Source organism: Myxine glutinosa, chromosome 1, assembly GCF_964187855.1.
Source record: "Myxine glutinosa chromosome 1, kmMyxGlut1.1, whole genome shotgun sequence".
Classification (NCBI taxonomy): Eukaryota; Metazoa; Chordata; class Myxini; order Myxiniformes; family Myxinidae; genus Myxine; species Myxine glutinosa.
In genome coordinates, this window is record NC_136261.1 from 177,237,924 (window position 1) to 177,262,546 (window position 24,623).

Genomic DNA, 24,623 nt, shown 5'->3' on the forward strand with positions numbered 1-24,623 from the left:
CGTCGGTCGAGGCCGCTTCGGCCGGGCTGGGCCCATTTCACAATTAAAAGCTGAGCTGAATTATAGTAGTCAATCTTCTACGGCCACGAGTAAAAGCAGAATTATAGTCGTAAATTCATTCAAAAAGAACTAAAAATGTCGGGGAGGGCTCCGGGAAGGTTATAGGCTAGGTGGCGACGTCGGTCGAGGCCGCTTCGGCCGGGCTGGGCCCATTTCACAATTAAAAGCTGAGCTGAATTATAGTAGTCAATCTTCTACGGCCGCGAGTAAAAGCAGAATTATAGTTGTAAATTCATTCAAAAAGAACCCGGGCAACGCCGGGTGCATTCGGCTCGTCTCGGAATAAATGAGTTTAGGGAAAAAAATAATGATGACGTCATCGGTCACGTGGTTCGCCCGCCATATTTGTTTTAACACAAAAGCCTTAAAAGCTACTGAAAATACATCCTGGCGAGGGTTTGCAATCTCTGATTGCTCTTTTTCTTGATTTTATTTTTGTTGCTTGATAACCTTCATTTTTGTTCTTGATTTTATTTTTGTGATTCATATTATTTTTGTTGCTTGTTTTCTGATTTGTTAATTGTTTCATTGATTCTTGTTTTTGATTTCTGATTTTTGGCGTATTTCCTTGGTTTGACGATTGTTTTGACGATTGTTTTGCCCTTTTGTTTCTGGTTTTCTTGATTTATGGATGGATGTGCCTATTTAACTTGTTTTTGTAATTGAAAAAAAAAAGGCTTCGGCTATCAAACTCACCGAGGTTCGAACCACCAACCTCTCAGACTTGGGAGTGAACGCTTGTTTACCTTTATTTTTTACACCACCGAATTTGTTTAAATACTATTTAAAATAGTGTACATCGCCAAATATCTTTGGATTACTTTAATCGACAATACAGTAAAGTGAAACAATCCTTTCTGGAACATGACAGGCTATGTATGTAAGACCCGCTCGATCACAACCAATGCCAAAAAGGTGAAAGGTCAAACGACAGTGACCAAGCAATGATGTGAGGACTTCCGTTTTCCTCCATACGTCACGAGGAGGCGCACGTGATGTACTTTCCGGAAGAGGTTTTGAACTTTGTGTTGAAGGAGACCATATCGACCTTGTTCGGAAAAAGATCGTTTCTGGCCAGAGTACAGAAGTATGAAAATTCTGTGGTGAAAGTGCGTCACTGTCCGGATTCGAGCTCGGTCGCTCAGCGAGAGCACCCGCTATTTGGGTTTTCAACGAAATCGCGAGGGAATCCAGCTTCGTGACGTCACCTTGCCCATAATACTTTGTTTATCCATGACGTGTCGGTGTAGTTATCTGCGTATCAGTGCGTATCTTATGGCCACAAGAAAGGGTGATAATCTATTAATATAGCAGACAACGTGGTTGTGCTTTTAAGAAGCAGGAAGTGATTCCCGCGTGACCAGGACGGTTTCATCCGGTGAACCTGAACGGCAAACATGGGGGAGAGTGGACGCTATTTGCCACGGGTGTTGGTCGAGGATTTGGTGGCGGCCACGTACAAGGGAGAGACCCACTACGGCGTAGTAAGCGACGTCTACGGAGAAGGTAGCAGTGATGAGAGCTCGAGTTCGGCTTACGAAGACGGCAGCAGCGGCGGTGGAGGGAATCGCAGAGGGAGCCAGGCGGCGTCGGCAGCTGCATGCCGGACTACGAGGAGACGCAACACCAAGGTGCTCAAGCGCGGTTACGTGCGGGTGCAGTGGTATCCAAAAGGAAACCGACAAGACGTGAAGGAAAGCAAGGTGAATGAGCACCCATGGCAATGGCAGCGGTCACTGAAACGGTTGACGTTGATGATAACAATCGCAGCACAGAAGGATACTGAGTGCTGGTGTAGTATCGATCGTTGGGAGGTGTGTGTGTGTGTGTGTGTGTGTGTGTGTGTGTGTGTGTGTGTGTGTGTGTGTGTGTGTGTGTGTGTGTGTGAAAGAAAGAGAGGGATAGAATTGTAAGGAACAGAAATGAAAAAACGAGATTGTGTGTGTGTGTCAGTGCGTATGTGTCAGTGCGTATGTGTCAGTGCGTATGTGTCAGTGCGTATGTGTCAGTGCGTATGTGTCAGTGCGTATGTGTCAGTGCGTATGTGTCAGTGCGTATGTGTCAGTGCGTATATGTCAGTGCGTATATGTCAGTGCACATGTGTCAGTGCACATGTATCAGTGTGTGTGTGCATGTGTATCGTTGGTTGTTATCCTCCATTTTCGGGTTTCTGGAGGTGGACGGAGTCCTCCCAGGACCCAAAGTATCCACCTCTGCTTCAGTAAGGGATCACGGTTCATGGACCAAACTGTTCAAGTTTTTCAGAGTTTTGTTCCAAGCTCTCTTTTCAGGATTGTCCCCGAACCCCGGATTGCCTCCAGTTGTAGTTCATTTGTGGTAATATTCCTGGGGATTGTTTTCAAAATCTCAGTGAGGTTCTTCTTCATCATTCCTGTTGCTCCAATTATCACTGGTACAATTTCGACGCTCTTCAGCTTCCCAGATCTCCTGACCTCATTTTTGAGGTCTTGGTATTTGGTCATTTTCTTGATTTCTGTATTGTTTAGGCCAAAATCGCTGGGTACTGATATCTCAATCATCAATGCTGTCTTTTCCTTTTTGTTCCTGAGTACAATGTCCGGACATAATGCTTTGTTTTCTATGTTCACACTCGATGGAATCATCAGGTCGTACGTGAGCGTGACGTCCTCATTTGCAATGATTGCCCTTGGTTCGTGTTTCCATGAGTTTTCTGGTACTGGGATGTTTAAATGTTTGCAGATTCGCCAATGAATCACTTTGCATACTTTGTTGTGCCGTTGTGTGTAAAGTTGTTCTGATAATAGTTATTTGCATCCCGAGAGCAGGTGACTAGTACTCTCTGTTTCTGTCTTTCTTACAGAATCTACGCTTGTCCATCTGGCTTAGTCCCACCATCTTTTCAAATCCATTGGTGTAGAGTCTTTGATCTTGGGCATTTATTACGATTCATTCACCGTCTTAGTTGAGCTGACCTCTTCTTAGCCATTCCAATTAGCCTTCTTTGTCTAGCCCCACTCTGTCCTATTATTTTTTGTATTTTCTTGCTCTTTTTTTCATTCTCCCAGTCGTTGGTGTATATTTCTTAATATTTACCTCCACCACCTAAGGTGGATGGAGGTTATGTTTCACCCCTGTCTGTCTGTTTGTCTGTCTGACTGTGAACATGATATCTCAAAAGGTTGTGGATGGATTCGGATGAAAATTGACAGCGAGGTCGTGTGTGTGACAAGGACTAATAAATTCGATTTTGGTGAAGATCTGAATATGGATTCGGATACGATAATTATTTAATTTTAAAAGTGATTCTTCACCATTGAGAGATGGGGTGAAAAACAATATATAACATGATATTTAAACAAGACCAAAAGTCCAACAGCGGCATAGCCGGGCTTGTAAAATATTATAAACCACAAATGCATATGATTAGTTTTTGAAACAGTCGTTAATGCTGTTTATAACATTAAACAAATAAATTTGGAAGAATCCCGACATCCGTGAGGTAGGTTTTACTTACAGAACTGAGGGTAGATCTACTGTCATCTATATACCCCACAATGGTTGAGGTAACAACATGCAATCAAAAAACCGAGGCTAATTCCTTACTTCCACGGTTGTTAGTACCGTACACCGCGTATCATTGATTCATGAACCATACACCGCTTCAATACATTACCTTTGTATTCACGACATTGGGATTAAAGTGTTATGGTTATATTTACGATATTATTATTATTACTATTACGAAAACGATACTACTGAAATGATACACTACTGTATGAAAACGATACTACTGAAACGATACTGTATTTAGAAACCTGGGCTTAATTTGTCCGAAGCGGCCCGAAGGTGAGGCATAAAGCCTAAGGCCTATATGTACCGTTTTGTTGGAAGAGCCGCAACGCCGATGCTTTCGATATTTGATGATCATTTTAACAATTGGTTTGTTTATGTTTCACACTGAATGAAAAACGTAGAGGTAGAGCTTGGCCATTGTGATATATGACAGGTTCGACAATATGTTCGGCCTGAATGAAATTGGAATCGAAATGCCGGAGTGTGGAGAGTCAGCTGCCGTACCGCCGTAATGACATCAGACGTAATCACATCACCCTGTCATGTGACCAGATCCTCAGCTTTGATTGGTATATGTTTGAGGGCACATACATACATACATACATACGGACGGACAAACACTGTTCTAGATGGCTTTGTCCTATGGGCTACGCCGTAAAAAGTTATGGACAAGCTATGACTAAACTTGGTGGACGAGTTGGATAGGTGACAAGAACAAGCCAATTAGATATTGGTTCAGGCCCGAATCCAGATCCGGCCTATCATTGGGATACAAAACGTAAACTGTTCAGCCTGGTGGAGGTATGCGCTCTACCAAGTGCCTTTCTAGTTCTTCTTATATATTTCTTTTGTCTTTTTTTGCAATTGTCGGGGCTGTATTTGATGCTGTTTCATTTTCCTGTGCGACTTCTTCTATTCGCGCATGTTTTTGTAAATTATTTGCAAGGTGAGTTCAGGATACTTTTTCAGGTTTATTGTGTTAATGTTTGTTTACAAATTGCATCTGATAGTCTGTTGAGCACTTCACATACTGAGCTAGTCCTACACTAATCACTCTGTGCACCTGGTTGAGTTCCATCAGGCCGCTCCCTCTCTCTCGTCTTGGCAGGTACGTTCTCGGAATGCACTGGTTTTTGTAAAACATTTTGTGGATGGTAAGGAGTTTTCTTGTTTTGATGTCTAACTTGTTGATTTCTGATTGGGGCCAGTTTATTATTCCGCAGCTATATTGGAATACTGGTACTGCAAGCTGGTTTATGGGTTTGCTTTTGTTTCTTGGGGAGAGGTATGTTTTCAGGATCAGCTTTGTTCTATGTAGGTATTCTTTGGCGATTGTTTTGCATATTTGTTTGTGACATATTTTGTGACCCTCTTCTACTCTGAGGTATTTGTATGATGCTTCATTTTCTAATTGCTTTATTGTTGTTTCAAGGTCAAATTTTAAGTTGTCTGCTTTTGTTGGTTTACCTTTTACCAATGTGCACTTGGCGCACTTGTCTTGCCCAAATTCCATTTGAATGTCCTCAGAAACCGTTTTACTAGTTTTAGTTGTTCTGTCAATTTTTCATCATTTGGTGCGAAAAGCTTTAAATCATCCATGTATAGTAGATGTGTCACCTTTCCAATTTCTTTGGATGTTCGTCTAGTGGCTGTTAGGGTGCATCCCTGTCCTTGTTACCTCCACCATCAAAGGTGGATAGAGGATGTTTTCACCCCAGTCTGTCTGTCAGTTTGTGAACAAAATATCTCAAAAAGTTGTGGACGGATTCGGACGAAATTTGGCAGAGATGTAGCATATGTGACACGGACGAAATTATTATATTTTGGTGAAGATCCGGATTCGGATCCGGCTACTAGAAGTTTTTAAAAGTGATTCTTCACCATTGGGAGATAGAGCCAAATACGATACATAGCAGGATATCTCAAACAGTTATGGATGGATTTGAACGAAACTTGTTGGACAAGTTGTGTGTGTGTGACAAGGAAGAACCGATTCAATTTTGGTGAAGATCCGGATCCGGATCCTGCGAGTAGAGTTTTTTAAGTGATTCTTCACCGTTGAGTGATACGGCCAACCAGACGGAGGTATGATCTCTACTGAGTGTTGTTCTAGTTCATTGTTCATCTTACTTTGTTGATGTGCGTTGTCATGCCGTATCTTCACATCTGATATTTCGATATTTCCTCCTGAGTTCTGGAATATCAATTTGGTATTGCAGAGTGCCATTGCTTTCTCATTCAGTTTGATTATTTGAGGTGTGTGTGTGTGTTTCAGTGCATGTATGTGTTTCAGTACATCTGTGTGTGTGTGTGTGTGTGTGTGTGTGTGTGTGTGTGTGTGTGTGTGTGTGTGTGTGTGTGTGTGTGTGTGTGTGTTTTTTTTATGTGTGTGTGCGCGTATGTCGGTTGGTGGTTTCTTTTCTTGCATCAGTCGTTGGTCACATGTCCAGACCAACTGTCTTTTGCACCAAATTAACTGGAATCCAAAGATGCCTTTCAATCAGGACCTTAAAATAATCCTAGAACAACATTACATTCCTGAAAGCCTATCTGGTGAGTATTATTACGCCCAGTCTGTCTCCATGGCACACAAAAATGAGAGCCTGCTTGGAATAACAAACTCCAGGAAGGTCCAACACAAACTCCTGTGGCAGACCGTTGAGTATATCATGAAGACTTTAACCTGCCCTGCAAAGAGTGGTGCAAATGTAACCCGATACGGGCATCTCATGGAACATGTGCACAAAAACGTTTTCAGTTGAAGATGAGGCAAGCACCCGAGTGTGATGGTGAATACCAAGTTCAAACCATGACCTCTGTTATAACTGAATGCCCCATTTGTCGCTGACATTTACAGGCTCATGCCTGATGCGGTTATTTGACCTTCGATTCTCAATATAAACCCATAAAAAGGTTGCCAATCCATTGGCAAGTGAAAGAAGAGGTTGTTCGTCTCTGAAGAAAGAAGTCCAAACTGATCTTTTTGGAATAATTCCTGTTTTGTGCTCTGGCGATGGTTTCTAACCAGTTTGGGAGTGGTGCTACATTGGAAATCGCTGAAGCTTTTAATGAGTTTTTCTCAGTTGACATTTTACAGATTTTAGTTGTAGTTGAGGCTTAAAACTTTTCCAGTCCATTCCTATTTATCGAGTCCACAGATTCGGTAATATATTGTTGAGTTGGATACAGTCATAGTCACTGAGCAAACCCCATGATCACATGCGAAGACAGCCATCGTTCATTGCACTATCTGTTAAATGTCTTACTTCCCCATACCATGCCATTGGCACTCTTCCCTCGATGGTTTCTGGTTTACAGTTAGTACACCGTTACCTCACGTCATTCTTCATTTATACCCCCGATCCTTTCAACCCCATCAACCCACCCCTCTAAAGAGCACATCTCCATTTCCTTCCTTCCTTTTCTCTCCTTTTGCTGTTTGTCCATTTTCTTGTTTGTTGCATATTCTGTTTTATTGGTGCATTCATCCCCTTCCTCTTCCATGGGCCTTGGGTTTGTACATACAAACATAAGTAATTGTGATGTATTCTCACTGTGTCCACAGCTCAAGCTTGTTGACCGCTCCGTTATACCCCGAGACATGGTGCATTACACTGCGTCAGGGACGGTATGTTTGCCGCAGTTGACACAGAATGGTTTGTTCACCCACATGTCGGGATTCATTTTTGAGTGTACTGTAGTGGTTAGTGGTTACCCTATTCACATGTCGCGGTTACCTTATTCACTTGTCGCGGTTAACTTATCCGCATGTGACGGTTACCATTACGATGGGTTTGGTCTAACCCACGCACACGGGCTTTTGGTTGTGTCGTCGTGACGCACACGCGGCTGTTGGAGCCACGCCCTCCGAAGAGGGTTCTTGGTTTTATATAAGCCGTTACGACTTCCGTTCGCTAGCAGTTGCTGGAGATTTCTGTACAATAAACAACCTTTTGTACCCAACGAAATGGCCTCTTCTTATCGTCTTCGGCAACCGCTAAAGTACAATCTTTTTTTGTATACGAGGTGTGTTCAAAAAGTATCCGACCTTTGTTCATAAAAAATACTCGTATCCAGATACAACAAACTTATACTAATGTCCTTCAAAGTAGTCCCCTTGGGCTGCCACACACTTCTCCCAACGGTTCTGCCACTGTCGGAAGCAGCGCTGGAACGCCTCTTTTGGGATGGCGCGCAGCTGGTCCGTCGCATTCCGCATGATGTCTTCTCTGGACTGAAATCTGGTCCCTTTCAGGGGCATTTTCAGCTTGGAAAAAAGCCAGAAGTCACACGGAGCCATGTCGGGAGAGTAGGGAGCCTGACGAAGCACAGGTGTGTTGTGTTTGGCCAAGAAACTCTGTATCAAATGTGAAGAATGGGCGGGTGCGTTATCGTGATGGAGCTGCCAATTGCCCGCTGCCCACAGGTCTGGCCGTTTGCATCGCACAGCGTCACGAAGGCGACGCAGAACCTCTTGGTAATACTCCTTGGTGATGGTTGTGCCGTGTGACATGATGACATGGCTCCGTGTGACTTCTCGCTTTTCTCCAAGCTGAAAATGCCCCTGAAAGGGACCAGATTTCAGTCCAGAGAAGACATCATGCGGAATGCGACGGACCAGCTGCGCACCATCCCAAAAGAGGCGTTCCAGCGCTGCTTCCGACAGTGGCAGAACCATTGGGAGAAGTGTGTGGCAGCCCAAGGGGACTACTTTGAAGGACATTAGTATAAGTTTGTTGTATCTGGATACGAGTATTTTTTATGAACAAAGGTCGGATACTTTTTGAACACACCTCGTATGTGATCGAGGCTCATGGAATGGAAGGGGATGCACCAGAATGGAAGGGAACAAAATGGAAAAGGGGGAAACACCACTAACAGAGTAGAGGTGAGAGTGACATCAAGGTGAGGGGGAGAAGGACACCTGTGGGTGAAGAATCTGCACACAAGCTGAGTGAAGCACAGCAAGAAGAGGAAGAGGAAAGTGTGGATGAAGCAAAAAAGGAACAAACCAACCGGCAACTAACAAATGAAAAGGGCTGAGGGGAGAGGGGAAAAATCGCAATAACCTGGAAAGGGGGAGCGCTTGGGCATGGGGTCATTTGGAGTAGAAGGGATCATGAGTATGGATGGGGATGACCTGATGTAGTGGTGAATATCTGTCTTGAAGCCCTGGAGAGAAGAATGGGAATGAACAGACTGGGGAAGTTGGTTCCACTGGTGAGAGAAAAGAGGAACAAATGAGTGGAGGTGAGCATTGAGCCTGGAATTTGATAGTTTAACAAGAAGAGGGTTACTGGCAGACCATGTATGCACCTTGCAGAAACCTGGGAGGGACAGGACAGAACCAAGAAAGGGCATACAAAAGTCATGATACGAAAGCAACAGGTCTAGACACTCAACGTTGTCAGGGGTGAACGTAATGATTTTGAAGGCCTTTCTTTTCATGGCATCAAGAAGGGCAAGGTGTGAGGCAGGGGCACCAGCCCAAAGGGGACAGCGGTACTCCATCAAGCTGTGAATGGAGGACATATTTTCAAAACTATTGGGGATGGGGAGGGTTGGGGGGAGGGAAATTGAGAAAAAGAAGAGTAGGAATTGTTATTTGTGATGAGAGGGAAGAAAAGTGAAAATTGATTGCAAGGAAATAGGTGATATACGAGAGGAAAGAAAAATGGCATGTGTTGTTTAAACATTTGTGATTAGTAAGGGCATTTTATGAGATATTTCACAAATCTGTTAACTAAATTGTTACCAAAACATTTCTTCACCAATATGTTTGTAAAGGTGTGTAATAACGTGTTAAAATGTTGAAGTTCAACTCCCGTGGGAAACCCAGAAAAAAAGCTGTTGAATTCGGGTACCGAAAAATTATTTTCGAGAATTTTTATTTTTTAAATCGGCCCTTAAGTAACTTATGAGGGGTCAAATAAGGGTTTTTCATGATTCTGAGTTGATTGTTAACATTTATATTTTCACTTTTACATTTACACACAAAGTAGCTTTTATTTCACATACATATATAATACTCAAGAGATATTTCTCATTCACAATGTCAGAAGTTTCAACAGTCATTGTCTATGTCTTCTTCAGACTCAACAACATCATGACTGCAGTTTCTGCATGTAATGCCATTACAGACTCCACAGGCCGAGATGCACGTGACCCCATTCTGCAGCTGCATCGCCGGTTGCTGCAATCTCCATGACAATTACAGCTCGTGAACTGCAATAGCTCCTCAGGAGCCGTGGGGTCCAGTGTTGGAACTGGCTCATACCCATGCACACCTATTGTCCATCCATAGTCACTGGGGTTCAGAGACATGCTCTGTAGAAGGATCCAGTCCCGGGTCTACAGGTAGGCACGGAGTGAATGTTGTGCAGCTGCACCCTCTGTTGGAGGTAAGATAAGACTTCAGCAGGTGAAAACCACCCAACCTTGGAATGACGGGTAGATTTGCCTGCTTTATTATATTCACAGCCTTCAGCCAAATCGGAAGATCAAAGGTCACTATAGCGACCCCAGCGCACCGTATGCACTCTTTCAGAGTGGTGAAGATGGTGTTGAGGTCATTAGGGTCTCCTTCAATAACTGGGAGGAACTCGATCTGTGTGCTCTGCTTTGCATCATTAGCATGGATTCTCTTCATCCAGCCATTCCAGTTGGAGTGTGGGAACTCAGGATCGTTGGCTTTGATCACCCACCTCGCTGCCCAGAGTGTGTCACCTGGAGTGAGGAGTGGCTGATCATGAGCCAGGGAGGAGGAAAGCTCAGCGAGGGGGAGAAACATGATCGCGTTCGTTCCTATCTGTTTCCTGTTCGTAAATGGAATAATCTTTACTTCAGTTCCTCTCAGGATCTTAGCTTTGTCGAGTGCCTTCAACTTCACCCGGGGGAAAGCTGCTGTTGTCTGTGGATCTGGCAAAGGTGGTGCCGGAGAGGTGACTTTGATCCAACCCATTGAGTGAAAGGGAGTGTTTCCGTGAATAGAGACAATGTTTAAATCTATATTGTCTCCAACAAACTGAGTGACTGCATTGTTTGTTTCCCCAACCTCCATAAAGACCACCTGATCATTACTTGACAATTCACTTTCACTGGCTGGCACTTTGGCTGTCATCACTGATTGATCCTCAAGCGCAGCATCAACCGCAACCTCATCATTGATCTGTTCATCGGTTTCCTCCACAATGGTGTCAAGAGTGCCAGAAGTATCTGGAACATCATCTCCACTCCTACTATTAAGGAAGCAGTATTTGTAGTTTTGTGTCTCCGTGTAAGACTCAGTGTATCCCAGCCGGTGGAACTTGTTGAGCATCCATTTTGACCCAAATCTATGATCAAGTTGTATGGCAAGCCCCATTTGGTGTGGCAATACTCCAGACCGAGGTCGACAGGCCTTAATAAAATTCTGCCCCCAAACGGCAACTCTTTCGTCTGTCTTGACAATCGGTCTCAAGAACATCTGAAGGCTTGCAGGAACAAGTGTCAGCTGACTATCGATGTCAGTCATACTGTGTGTGGTGGGGTATGACTTTGGACCTAAATCAATCAAGGCAATATCATTGGATATGAACTTGAGTGCCGTCTTTATGATCTGAGTCTTCTCATCTCCATGGTCAAGATTAGCATGATGCACTCGCAGAATATTGTCGGTGCCATCTTTGAGACAGAGTACATCTGCCCTTCTTTCCTGTGTTGTGAAATACAAGGTGTCTTCGTATTTCTCTAGAAGTTTTATCTTTAGCCAATGCTTTGAATAAGAAAGGCTCTTCTCTGGTGACTGATCAAACTCCTGCAGCTTTTCATGGACTTGGTCCATGTTCATTACCCCATGCTCTAATTCTGAGTCTAACCATTCGCAGAATTCAATAAAAACTGCCTCTCGCTCCTCATCAATACTCCTCTGTCCTCTCTTCCTTTTTCCTTCCTCATCAGTCTTGGACAAACTGTCACCTCTCGCAAACATAAGTTTGCATCGCAAATGGTACAGTGTTTCTTCTGCTACCAAGTCGTTGATCCCTTCCAGGCGTCCAGTGACTTCAGTGCCCCAGTCATCCCCGCGACTCCGTGCTGTCTTCAGCAAGCTTGCCTTCAGTGTATCTGCAGTCAAATTATCTGGCACTCTGTATTTCTTTCTAGCTTGTGCTGGATTATTTTTGTAGAGCTGGGCTGGTTGGTTGCAAAGAATGCATACATCCTTATACAGGAGGTCAACTGACTGTGATCTTCTAGAACTGCAGCCAGTTGATGAACTGAACTCACAAGTAGTGCGTCTTCTCTTCAACTTTGATGACTCTTTCTCTGCCTTTGATGCTTGAGCTGACTTCTTGGTGGTTGCAACAAAGTTGTTGTACAGATCATTTTTACACTTCTGGTGGTACCTCAGTTTTCCTTCCTTTTGAGCCTCCTTCATACGTTCCACAACAGTAACATTTTCGACAGTTTCTGCTTGTTTCAATAAAGTTGAGTATCCCTTTGGAGTTGCCTGTATGAGCCTTTCAGCTGGTGTATCCGAGCGTGCACAGATGAAGCAATTGAGCACAGGTGGAGTAACGTCTTCATCCATATTGCTAGACTCCATGTCCTGCAAAGTAGAAAATGAGATATATTTAGAAATTATTTTTCCACAAAGGAGTGTCTGTGGTGAAATATAAATGTTAACAATCAACTCAGAATCATGAAAAACCCTTATTTGACCCCTCATAAGTTACTTAAGGGCCGATTAAAAAAATAAAAATTCTCGAAAATAATTTTTCGGTACCCGAATTCAACAGCTTTTTTTCTGGGTTTCCCACGGGAGTTGAACTTCAACATTTTAACACATGTTATTACACACCTTTACAAACATATTGGTGAAGAAATTTTTTGGTAACAATTTAGTTAACAGATTTTCATATGTTTCCCTTACTAATGGTATTAATGTGCTCCATGTTTTTGCATTATATATCGTGTATATACATAAAACATGTGATCACTTATAGATCATCTCGGCCTTTCTCTTGAATAATACAACCTTGTGAAAAAATGTATCATAATGAAGGCCTGTTGTATTTTTGGTTGTGATATTTGTTCTTTCTATCGGTTTCCACGGAGTGCAGGATGGTCAGTGCGGCACGGTTTTGAACGTCAATGTGTACTGCACCCTTGCGCTCTTGGGAACGTCTGATCTTCTCTTCCCTGTGAACAGCAAAGACCTTGAAGCCGTAACAGTGAGCAACAAGCCCTCATCCTCCTAAGTCTGTGTTCCCCAACCTTTTTGTCCACAACACAAAATTTGAAATCACATTTGCCTCGAGACCCAAATGGTACTGGAACCTGCTGGGTAATTCGTTAATGACGTTGCATCATTAAGTAGAACGGCACTCGGTAGAGCGCACACCTCTGCCAAACCGAACAGTTTACGTTTTGTATCCCACTGATAGGCCAGATCTGTATTCGGACCTGAACCAACGTCTAATCGGCTTGTTCTTGTCATCTAACCAACTCGTTCCCTAAGTTTTGTCATAAGTCATCCACAATGTTTTGAAATATTTGGCACCATCACTCAACAGTGAAGAATCACTTTATAAAAATTTTAAATTCTTGTATCTGTATCCGTATTTGGATCTTCACAAAAATGAAATAGATTCGTCCTTGTCACACACCCAACTTGTCGACAAAGTTTCGTACGAATCGATCCATAACTTTTTGAGATATCGTGCCATTTGTTGTTTTTTTGCCCTATCTCTCAATGGTGAAGAATCACTTAAATGATTCGATCCAGATCCGGATCTTCACCAAAATTTAATAATTTCGTCTGTGTCACATACCCAACCTCTCCAACTAAATTAGGTCCGAATCCGTCCGCAACTTTTTGAGATATCCTGTTCACAAACAAACAGACAAACAAACAGACAGACAGACAGGGGTGAAAACGTAACCTCTATCCACCTTCGTTGGCGGTAACAATAACTGAGCTTTTATCAAGCAGTGGAATTTCTACCATCACATGACAGCAAAACATAAAAAAGCAAACTTTAAATGTGAACGATTCAAATTTCAAAAACTGCTAATTATAAGATCTGATAATTTTTGGATTATTACCCTGCGCTCGTGAAGTGAAAAGCGGGGTTGAGCAATCGAGTGCCGTACGTGTGCCGTGTCTGCATTTTTAAAATTCATTTTCTCGACAACCGTTGGTCCGATTGACACGAAATTTTACCACATGAGCGCCTCAGCCTGTAGAAACGTTTTATTCATAATTATGACGTCATAGGTCACGTGGTACAGACGCCATCTTGGAAAAACGTTACACCTCTATATCTCCCAAACCGCTCGATGGAAAAAATGGAAACATGGCACATTGTCAAGTACTCCTCATGGGAAATAAGACATGTTGATGATGATGTCATCGGTGCCTTAATTATGACGTCATAATTCGACAAGTACAATGCTTGATCTGATCAGTATGAAAAAAAAAAATTCCTCTACAACTGTTAGTCTGATTGGCACGAATTTTTCAGAATATGAGCGGCTCCTCCTGTGGAATTTTTTAAATGATAATTATGACGTCATAGGGCATGTGGTACAGGCGCCATCTTGGAAAAATCAAAAAAAGTTACACCTCTATATCTCCGAAACTGCTCCATGGGAAAAAATTAAAACATGGCTCATTGTCAAGTACTCCGCTTGGGGAATAAGACATGTTAATGATGATGTCATCGGCACCTTAATTATGACGTCATAATTCGACAAGTACAACGCTTGATTTGATCAGTATGAATTTTTTTCACTGCAATTCCTGGACCGATTGACACGAAATTTTCACCATAGGAGGGCCTCCTCCTGTAGAATATTTTAATGGTTATTATGATGTCATAGGTCACGTGGCACAGGCGCCATCTTGGAAAAACCAAAAAACGTTGCACCTCCATATCTTCAAAACCGCCGTATGGAAAAACCTGAAACGTTGCTCATTGTAAACTAGATGGTATTCATGGAATACTTACCCTGCACAGTCAACTTAGTGTGAGCCAACTCTTCTGTTTTTGAACATTTCTTTTTTTTTTTGATCCAATGTGGCTGCCAGACCACATGAGCGATGCCATCATAAATTTATATTCTCTTATATAATTGTTGCATAGATCATGCTCAATAAATTTCAAACTGATCAGACTAAGCGTTGTCCCTGTCGAATTATGACGTCATAATGAAGGCACCAATGACATCATCATTAACATATCTTATTCCACATGGGGAGTAGTTGACAATGAGCCAGGTCTCAATTTTTTCCATGGAGTTGTTTCAGAGATATAGAGGTGTGAAGTTTATCCAAGATGGCGCCTGTACCACATGACCTATGACGTCATAATAGTCATTACTAGTACCCGACTGCAAAGCCGCAATAAGCCGGCGAAGCCAAAGCCTCTTGCCACTATTTTACCCATCACGATGGCATCAGTGGGTTAGGTAGTTGGTAGTAGGTAGGTGTAGTAGGTACCGTACCTGGTAAGACTTGGTACAAGAGAAGAGCAGACAGTCCTCCCCAATACCTACATACAATAAATGTCACAAGAAGCTTAAGGAAGTAACTATACGATGTGCTAGCTCAGGGCCTATTTTATGAAATTTTAACTGGGCTTAATATACGTTTTCACAGTATGAGTGTAGTCTTCTAACTTCAGTCGCTGTCAGGACTGGTTCTCTCCGGGCACTGCGGCTTCCTCCACCAGAAGAAGTTAGCTTGCAGTAAGATCAGTGCCGACAGATCAGACGATAGCGCCGTTTCAACGGCAATGTGTGACTGTCGTTAATCAAACCGTGTCGATGGTGCTGATTGGCTGACCTAAGCTGATCGCTGATTGGTCAGCTCACAAAATTTCGCAAATTCAGACCTAAAATGACACCATTTGCATTCTGGATTAGATTAAAATTGATAAAATTTACTTCTTGATTAATTCGGTGAATTCCGTCTCAACTTCGGATATTTCCGGCAGTGAAAAACTATCCCCTATGGCCACGAGATTTCTAAAAAATAATTCTTCGTCAATTTTAGAATATTTGACGCCGTTTTCAGCCTCCGAAACGCGTAATAAGCTTTTTTGAAGTATTTTTTCAAATGCTCGAATCTCATTGGTTCCGGTGTTTGGTGACGATTTTCGTTGAAGATAACGAGGTTGGTCTTAAAGTATTTTAATTACAAATTAGAGGTGCATAAGATTGTGAATCAAACAAAGATGGGTGAAACAAACTCCTATGGAACTTTTTCAAATTTGTTATGCATACTTCCGCATCCGCAAGATGGCGGCCTCCATTGAGCGATTTGGTGCGTCAAAGCTTCGAAATTCTCAAGCCAAGGGATCCAGCATAATCTGTTTTTTCAACATAATACGTACGCGTTCATTGACAACACCGGCTTCGCCGGCTAAAACATTCTACAGGGGGAGCCACTCATATTCTGAAAATGTTGTGCCAATCAGACTAACAGTTGCAGAGGCACACATACAGCACACGTACAGCACACGGCACAAGTGTGCAACCGAATGCTTAACCCCACTTTTCACTTTGCGAGCGCAGGGTAATAACTCCATATGGGGAAGAGGTGTTGTTAATGATGACGACATTGGTGCCATAAGTATGACGTCATAATTCGACAAGGACAACGCTTCGTCTGATCAGTTTGAAATTTATTGAGCATGATCTATGCAACAATTATATTGGAGGATATAAATTGATGACATCATCGCTCACGTGGTCTGGCAGCCATATTGGATCAAAAAAAAAAGAAACGTTCAAAAACAAAAGAGTTGGCTCATACCAAGTTGACTGCGCAGGGTAAGTATTCCATGAATACCATCTAGTTAGTTTTGCAGCCTTTGATGAAAAAGATTGCCCCATTAAAAGTAAATAATTTCACTTGTTAAATTTTGCATCGCAGTAATATCTGTGATGCAGCCTCCTACTGCTTTGGCTGGGCCATGATTGGCTGTTTAATATCACATGCTGGTGCTTCGTGTTTGTGCTCATTTTACAACAATTTACATTGAACCTGTGTCATCTTTCTTTTCCTGACATAGTTTATGCAACATGGGCCTAGCTAATGTTTTTTTGCTTTGTCCTTGTCTAACAGCCGTTTGTGTACGGGGACTATGTGGTGCTTGATTGCTGGCTGGGCCGAGTGTTCGAAGTGAAGACTCAACTTGCTCTTCAGCTATCAAATGGGGCTCAGTAAGAATTGTCTTGTCCTGTGACCTAAGGAATAGTGATTGGTCTCGATGGTAAATGTCAGAATTAGTCAAACAAGCTACACGGACACAAACTGTGGTCTATATCTTGAATGTAATTACGGCTTTTCACAATTTGCCTCGAGTCGAATGTCTTATTGATGTCATTCGTTTTGAAATGGAATTTAATTGTCATAAATTCTCAGTTTGCGGTCCTTAATCTTTTAAAATTACGTTGTGACATTATTGTCTTTAATATTCCCCTGACATTGTCTTGCAGTTAATAATGCTGTAAGGCCTTTTCCCGCAGTCCTAAAAAGCTTACAATTCATGCATTTTGTGAGTCTGCTTGGTGCCGTTAATCCGAGCATTTAGACGTGGTTGCCTGTAGCTGAGCTAGCACCTTTTACAGTGCTACGCTAATATCCTCTTTCTCATACGGCAGTGTATTTTGCATGAGTAGTAATGGCATTAGTAGAAAATGAACAAAATGCTGTAAGCCGTTTGAATTTTGAGCACAGCAAGAGGGAATTTATGGGATTGGAACGTGAAATGTGCTTGTGCGCTTGCTCGACCACATCACATACATTTTGAATGAGCATCTTGTTGATTTAAGAAAAAGAAAGGCATTGTAAAGTTTTATTGGGTATGATGTTCTATTCCTTTAGGTGCTACATGGATGCAGACGATGCTTGCAGGTTACAGGATGTGAATCCTCATTGCAGTGACTCGGTAAGAGAGCATTTAGTCAAATATTTATTTTATTTGCTGTTCACATTTTTCACTTCTTTTACTTATTTGTTTCTCAGTTTCTTAGTTTTGTATTCCACTGATAGGCCGGATCTGCATCCAGACCTCAACAACAATCTAATCGGCTTGGTCTTGTCACCTACCCAACTCATTCATCAAGTTTTGCCATAATCCGTCCACAAATATTTGTGATATTGTGCTGTACAATGCAGTATATCATTTTGGAGCCCCATCTCTCAATGGTGAAGAATCACTTTAATAATTCTCCTTTGTTGATCCGGATCTTCACCAAATTGTAATCAATTCATCCTTGTCACGCACCCAACGTGTCCCCAAAATTTAATCCAAATCCGCCAATAGTTTTGAGATGTCCTGCTCACAGACAAACAGGAGTGAAAACATAATGTCTCTTCAACTTCGGGGGCAGGGGTAATGACGTTGGAAAAATGCTGAAGTTACCTACAGTATGTTTGAAGCGATGCTGTGTCGCAGGAACCAATAAGACTGGGCAAGTGAAAGTTTCCCAATGTAAAATAAATAGCACCGCAAAGTGGGCGTAACCCCTCAGCCCATGCATGGTGGAAACCAATTTCAAGATGGCTGCCATGGCGGCCACATTGAAAATCGCAGCGTGCCCATTTTCGAAAGGAACCTTCCTCTACTCAACCACAACACACACTGCAAAAATGAATTTAATCGGACAAGCGATTCTGCTCGAAATTGACGGAAACCAATTTCAAGATGGCTGCCGTGGCGGCCATATTGAAAATCCCAGCGCGCCCATTTTCTAAAGGAACCTTCCTCTACTCAACCCCAACACACACTGCGAAAATGGATTTAATCGGACAAGACGTTCTCCTTGAAATTGACGGAAACCAAAAGTTCACGGACGCCCGGACGACGCCCATGACGACAATACCCCTTAGCCCAATTTGGGCTGAGGGGTGAAAACTCACCCTCAGAAACAGCACGCAGATAACCATGGAGCGTGACAATATTAATGCTGCTGCTGCTTTTTCTTTTTCCTCATCACCACTTGTATGCTATTAATCAATGCAACATGTTGAAAATTAAATATTAACATTCAATCTCCTTTTTTTGTGCATTCTGAAGAACAACCTTTAAAATGTAAATGTAAATGTAAATTAAACTTTATTTTACAAAATAAAATTCTATAATTAACAAAAAAATTTAGATTAAAATATGAATGATATAGATTGCAGCAGATCTAACTGTTTTATTTTTCAGGAGTTTATTCCATTTTCACTTGTTTATGATATTCACAGTGCCTTCAGAAAGTAATCACACCCCTTTACTTTTTCACATTTTGTTGTGTTACAGCCTAAATTAAAAATGGCTTAAATTGAGATTTTTTTTGTCACTGATCAACACATAATAACCCATGTCAGTGGAATTTTTTTTGAGAAATCTTTGCGAAATAATTAAAAATTAAATACAGAAATATCTAATTTACATAAGTATTCAACCCCCTGAGTCAATACTTCATAGAAGCGCTTTTGGCAGCGATTACAGCTTCGAGTCTTCTTGTGTATGTCTGTATCAGCTTTGTACATCTGGATTTGGGGAGTTTCTCCCATGCTTCCTTGCAGCTTTGCTCAAGCTCTGTCAAGTTGGATGGGGAGTGTTGCTGAACAGCAATCTTCAGGTCTTTCCACAGATTCTCAATCGGATTCAAGTCTTAGCTTTGGCTGGGCCACTCAAAGACTTTGACGTTTTTCCCTGAAGCCATTCAAGTGTTGCTTTGGCTGTATGCTTGTGGACATTGTCCCATTGGAATGTAAATCTTCACCACAGTCTAAGTTCTCTTGCACTCTGGAGCAGGTTCTCCTCAAGGATTTATCTTTATTTGGCTCCATTCGTTGTTTCCTCTATCTTTACAAGTCTCCGATTGCCTGCCGCTGAAAATCATTCCCATAGCATGATGCTGCCACCACCATGCTTCACAGTGGGGATAGTGTTAGATGGATGATTAGCTGTGCTCGGTTTCCGCCACAGATATCGCTTTGTAGTCAGTCCAAAGAGTTCAATTTTCATCATCAACCACAGAATATTTTGCCTCATGCTCTCAGTCTTTCACTGCCTTTTTGCAAACCCCAGGCATGCTGTCATGTGCCTTTTTCTCAGGAGTGGCTTCCATGGGGCCACTCTCCCATAAAGCCTAGATTGTGAAGGGCTGTGAAGACTGTTGTCCTTCCAGCACGTTCTCCCATCTCCGCCGAGGAACTGTGTAGTTCTGTCAGAGTGGTCATTGGGTTATTGGCCACTTCCCTGACCCTTCTTGCCCGGTTGCTCAGTTTGGTCGGACAGCCAGCCCTAGGAAGAGTCTGGGTAGTTCTATTTTCTTTCCATTTCTTAATGATGGAGCTCACTGTGCTCTTGGGAACTTTCAACACTCTAGAAATTGTTTTATACCGTTCCCCAGATCTTCTATTCAATGGACAGATCCTTGGACTTCATGGTTGGGTTTCTGCTCTGACCTGCACTGTCAACTGTGGGAACTTGTATAAAAAGGTGTGTTTCTTTCTAAAACCATGTCCAATTAATTGAATTGGCTACAGGTGGACTCTGATGAAGTTGTAGAGACATTGCAAGGTTGATCAAAAGAAATTGAATACCCCTGAGCTCAATTTTAAGTGTCATAGCAAAGGGGTCGATTACTTATTGACTCGAGACATTTCAGCTTTGCATTTTTAATTTATGTGTAATAAATAAAATAAAAATTCCACTTTGACATTATAGGGTATTATGTGTAGATCAGTGACAAAAAAAACAACTAAATTTAATCCATTTTAAATTCAGGCTGTAACACAACAAAAGCAAAATATTTCCTCTATTGTATACTTTTATAATTGAATTTAAGTTATGTGTTGTCCAATAAGTGGCCAAAATGGCCCCAAAGTCCTCTGAGCACCACCACAATCTGAGCCTCCGGTCATATTGTTTTGCCTCCTTGCGCTCTTCAGATACGTATGCTTTTCATTTGACACCTATTTTCTCAAACGTGGAAAACCCCTGAATTTGCCTTTTTTGGGAGAATGAAAGTGATTAGAAATGTGATAAATGGACAGTACTTTCACTACAACGATAGCAACAACACCGACTGTTTTATGACCATTTTTCCCTTTATTCAGGGTTTTTAAAAAATGAGATATCGGCCGCCACAAACCTTTAAGGACACTCGAGGTGGGGGCCACACAAAGGAAAGTTTAGATATTAAACAGAAAGGAGGAATCTATTGACATTCCACTTGAATTGAGGTAGGTTGGGATAGAGGGGAAAGCAGGATGCAGGTAAACTGTTCCAAAGTGATGCTGTGTGTGGAAAAAAATCTAGTAGAATACCTCACAGTCTTGCTTCTTGGGACAGATACAGTGTATGGATGGGAAGAAACTGCCAAACGTGCAGAGAAACTGAAAGTATGCTCAGGTGGAACAACCTGTGCAATACCCTGAGAGCACATTCCGTGGTAATATCTGTAGGAAAGGCTCAAGGAAGCAACAGACCAGCATACTGAGAGAGGTTCCAGGGATGATGCCAACTTGTTATTAGCAACGTCACAACAATGGCGCAGCTTTTCTCACCGCAGTCATCGGAGCATTTCCCCAAGGGGATTTCCTGTGCTCTTTACTTTTAAATGCTGAACGTCAAGCAAGGAAGCAGCACGGACCATTTTCAAAGTCTTTGGTATAACTTGGCTGGGTTTTGAACCACCGACTCCCAGATTCGGAGCGGATGCTCCAGACTTGGAGCACATGCTAAAACCATTCTTGGGAAAATGCCAGGGGCATAGAAAAGGCCATTTGGTATGTGCCATGTGGCAAACTATAGAAAAGAAGGGACATTGCATAGCTTGTAGAAAATGCCAAATAATAGAAAAGAAGGGACATTCAAAAAATCTGGTGTGCATGCTGGACTACCCTTGTGTTCTTAGGAGGAACCAGGTAATGCTCTTGAAAAGTTCATTAAAAAGGGGAGCCCTACATCTGGCAAATAAAATACATTTACTTCTTCATGCAGCTGTATGAATCTAATTGGCACCTAGTACGAGTTTATAATAACCAAGAGCAATTAGAATTCGCTGAACAAGGTTAAGGATAGAAATAAAGGAAACAGTACGATAGGGAAAAGGAAGGGGTTAGGGAAGGGGAACTTCACGGCTCCAAATAGCGGAATTGCAGGATGACAATGACGTCTTGTCAGTCGTGGATAAAATATGTGTAAGGGATCCTAACTTTTATAGTCTTATTGGACATTTGTTAACTATGTGCATGTCATTACAGGGGGTCTTCTACGAATATGCGGGATTCTACCCTGGTCAGCGGTTGATTGGTCCTGCACAGGTTTTTGCATCTGTGCAGTGGATTTCCGGAGTCCGGCCTGTCATCCGTAAGAAGAGCAAATTCCGAGCCATGGTTGTGAAGGTGGGGTTGGGGGAAGTTGAAAAAGATATGTGGATGTTGAGACCTAAATAAACTGGCAGGAAAGTTTGCACCACTAAGTTGAAATTGTGTTTTATTGAGATTTTCACTCATGTCTTTATATATGCTACTGTGCTGATGTTCTGATCAGGTGGAGATAGTTCAACTGACAGTCCGATGGATCACCAGGGGTTACTGGCCTAGTATTTCCAACACCGGCATTCTGCCTGACAGCATCATTCTGAAACAACAATTGGACAGGTAAATCGAAATTATATTTCCTATTTTTGAAACATGAAACCCCGATTTGCTTCCACACCAATCTCTCTTCCTATTTGTTTATAATAATTTAATATTTCGTCCTTTTTCTCCTTGCATCTATCCCATGTAATAATGGTTTCATATGAATACGTTTTTGTGGCCAAACATTGCAGAATACTCTTGGTAAAATATTTGGACTGAAATGGAATGTAAAACTGTGATAATGTTATGTATTTCCCATTTGTCAGCTTGAATTTGTCAAATATTCTTTGGTTAGGGCACGATAGTAGTAATTCAAAAAAAGGTTTGCCCAAATCAAAATGTGGGTGTACTGCATCACCTGTTTGTTTTCACTTTTCCATGTTCTTTTATAATTGAAAAATTGTCGATGAAAAGCTAAAGAGAGAGCGTGAGTAGCATTTAGACTTGATAAAAGCAAGTGATAATAGAAAACGTGATAGATTATCAATAACACTGCTGACTTGTAGGCTGTCTACCTTGGGGTTGATCTCGATCCAGCTATAAATTGTCACCCTGGTGTTTCACTTGCAAAGCATTGCAGCAATGTCACATCTTAACGGCCATTTTTATCTACAACCCTAACAACTATTGTGATGGTTATTGATAACGTTATCGGTTGTGCTTTTTTGGTTTGGTCTTCTCAAAGTTGCCTCACACTCAGTGTATCATGCCATGGCAGCATATTTATTACTTGCAAAATCGCAGATTTTTCAAGTATATTGGTCGGTTGCGTTTGTGGGTCTGTCTGTCTGTCTGTCTGTCTGTTTGTCTGTTTGTTTGTCACCTAAGATTGAAAATTGAAGATTTTTCATTCTCTTATTCTGTCTGTCTGTATGACAGTCGCCTACAGGTCACAATTTTCAACCGATCTTCACGAAACCAAATGGCAGAGTTGGTCATAAGCAAGAAGCCTATTGTTTTTGGGGTCCAAAGGTCAACATAGGCCAAAAGTCACCAACTTTGCCGTATTTCTAAAATCCTCAATTTTCATCCAATTGACTTGAAATTTGAAGAGGACTTCCATATCTGGTCACTGAATTTAACCACCAAGTATTTTTGAGGTCAACATAGGCCAAAAGGTCAACATAGGCCAAGTTTCAAAATTCATCAATTTTCATCTGATTGACTTGAAAATTGAACATCATTTGCACATTGAGTCACTAAATAGGGAAACTAACTATTTTTGAGGTCAAAAGGTCAAAGGTTAACCCTCCAAAATCATCATTTTTCATCTGAAAAATCGTCACTTTTCTTCCTATTGACCAAAGCTTTGATCAAGATTGTCAATTTTAATCTTGATGAAATGGAGACAATTTGCTGTATCAATGGAATTTTTTTCTTGGGGGGGGGGGGGCGGATTTTTCAATGTGCTCTGCATGACGTCTTCTTGTTTATTTATTTCTTTATTTATTTCAAGCCTGTATTAAAGGGTGTTTGTAAAATTAATGTACATTTTATTTGAAACTTCAACGAAAATTGGATTACCTTGATCATAAACATGTCAATAAAGACATGTTTGTTAAAAAAAATAAAAACAACTGGAACTAGAACGGCGCTCTGTAGAGTGCATACCTACACCAGGCTGAACACTTTTTTTTTGTATTCCACTCATACTTAAGTTAACGTTAACCAAAAGTTAACCAAAATCTAATCGGATTGTTGTCACCTACCCAACTCGTCCACCAATTTTTGTCATAACTCGTCAACAACTTTTTGAAATATCGTGTTGTATATAGTTTTTGATCTGAGCCTGGTGTTGGCTTAGCGGTTAGGGTGCCGGCTTGGGATCCTAGGATACCTAGGATACCTAGGATCCTGGGTTCGAATCCCAGTCGATCGCTGAATTAACACCAGGGGGGTTGACTCAGCCTGTCATCCTTCTGGGGTCGGCAAATTGAGTACCAGTTCACTGGTAATTCCCTGTATGTCGCAAGAGGCGACGAACAGGGTTGGCGGCAGGAAGAGCATCCGGCGTAAAACATTGCTTCAAAAAGGGGACCAAGGTGCCCAAAAATGGCCAACCCCTGCTCTGCGGGGAAAGATGGCCTCTAAAGCACCTCTAAAGATGGCCTCTGTTCAACACTGCATTCAACATTTAACCCACAGCATCTAACCCCTGACTATCTCCTCTCCTTCTCCCTCCTTTGTGCTTTGAATATTTCCCTATTGATTCTTCTTTTTTTGCAATTGTCTTTATGTTTTGCTATGCATTATGTTTTGCACTCTGTCAAAGCGTCTTTGGGCTTCCTGAAAAGCGCTATATAAAATAAATGCATTATTATTATTATTATTAAAGGTGGTGCTATATATTTTTTGGCCTGGTCTCTCAATG

At 41.9% G+C, this 24,623-nt stretch overlaps 1 protein-coding gene across 1 annotated transcript in view; it reads left to right on the top strand.

Annotated features, from left to right (window-relative positions):
* The first annotated feature begins 1,031 nt into the window (after nt 1-1,031).
* Nucleotides 1,032-24,623, top strand: part of UBE2O (ubiquitin conjugating enzyme E2 O) — a 120,095-nt gene continuing 96,503 nt past the window's right edge. The window contains exons 1-7 of the mRNA XM_068122737.2: nt 1,032-1,763; nt 7,181-7,243; nt 12,717-12,827; nt 16,727-16,824; nt 17,489-17,552; nt 21,872-22,012; nt 22,161-22,270. Of these exons, the coding sequence (XP_067978838.2) occupies nt 1,458-1,763; nt 7,181-7,243; nt 12,717-12,827; nt 16,727-16,824; nt 17,489-17,552; nt 21,872-22,012; nt 22,161-22,270 (893 nt within the window). The 5' untranslated portion in view covers nt 1,032-1,457. The remainder of the gene's footprint in view (nt 1,764-7,180; nt 7,244-12,716; nt 12,828-16,726; nt 16,825-17,488; nt 17,553-21,871; nt 22,013-22,160; nt 22,271-24,623) is intronic.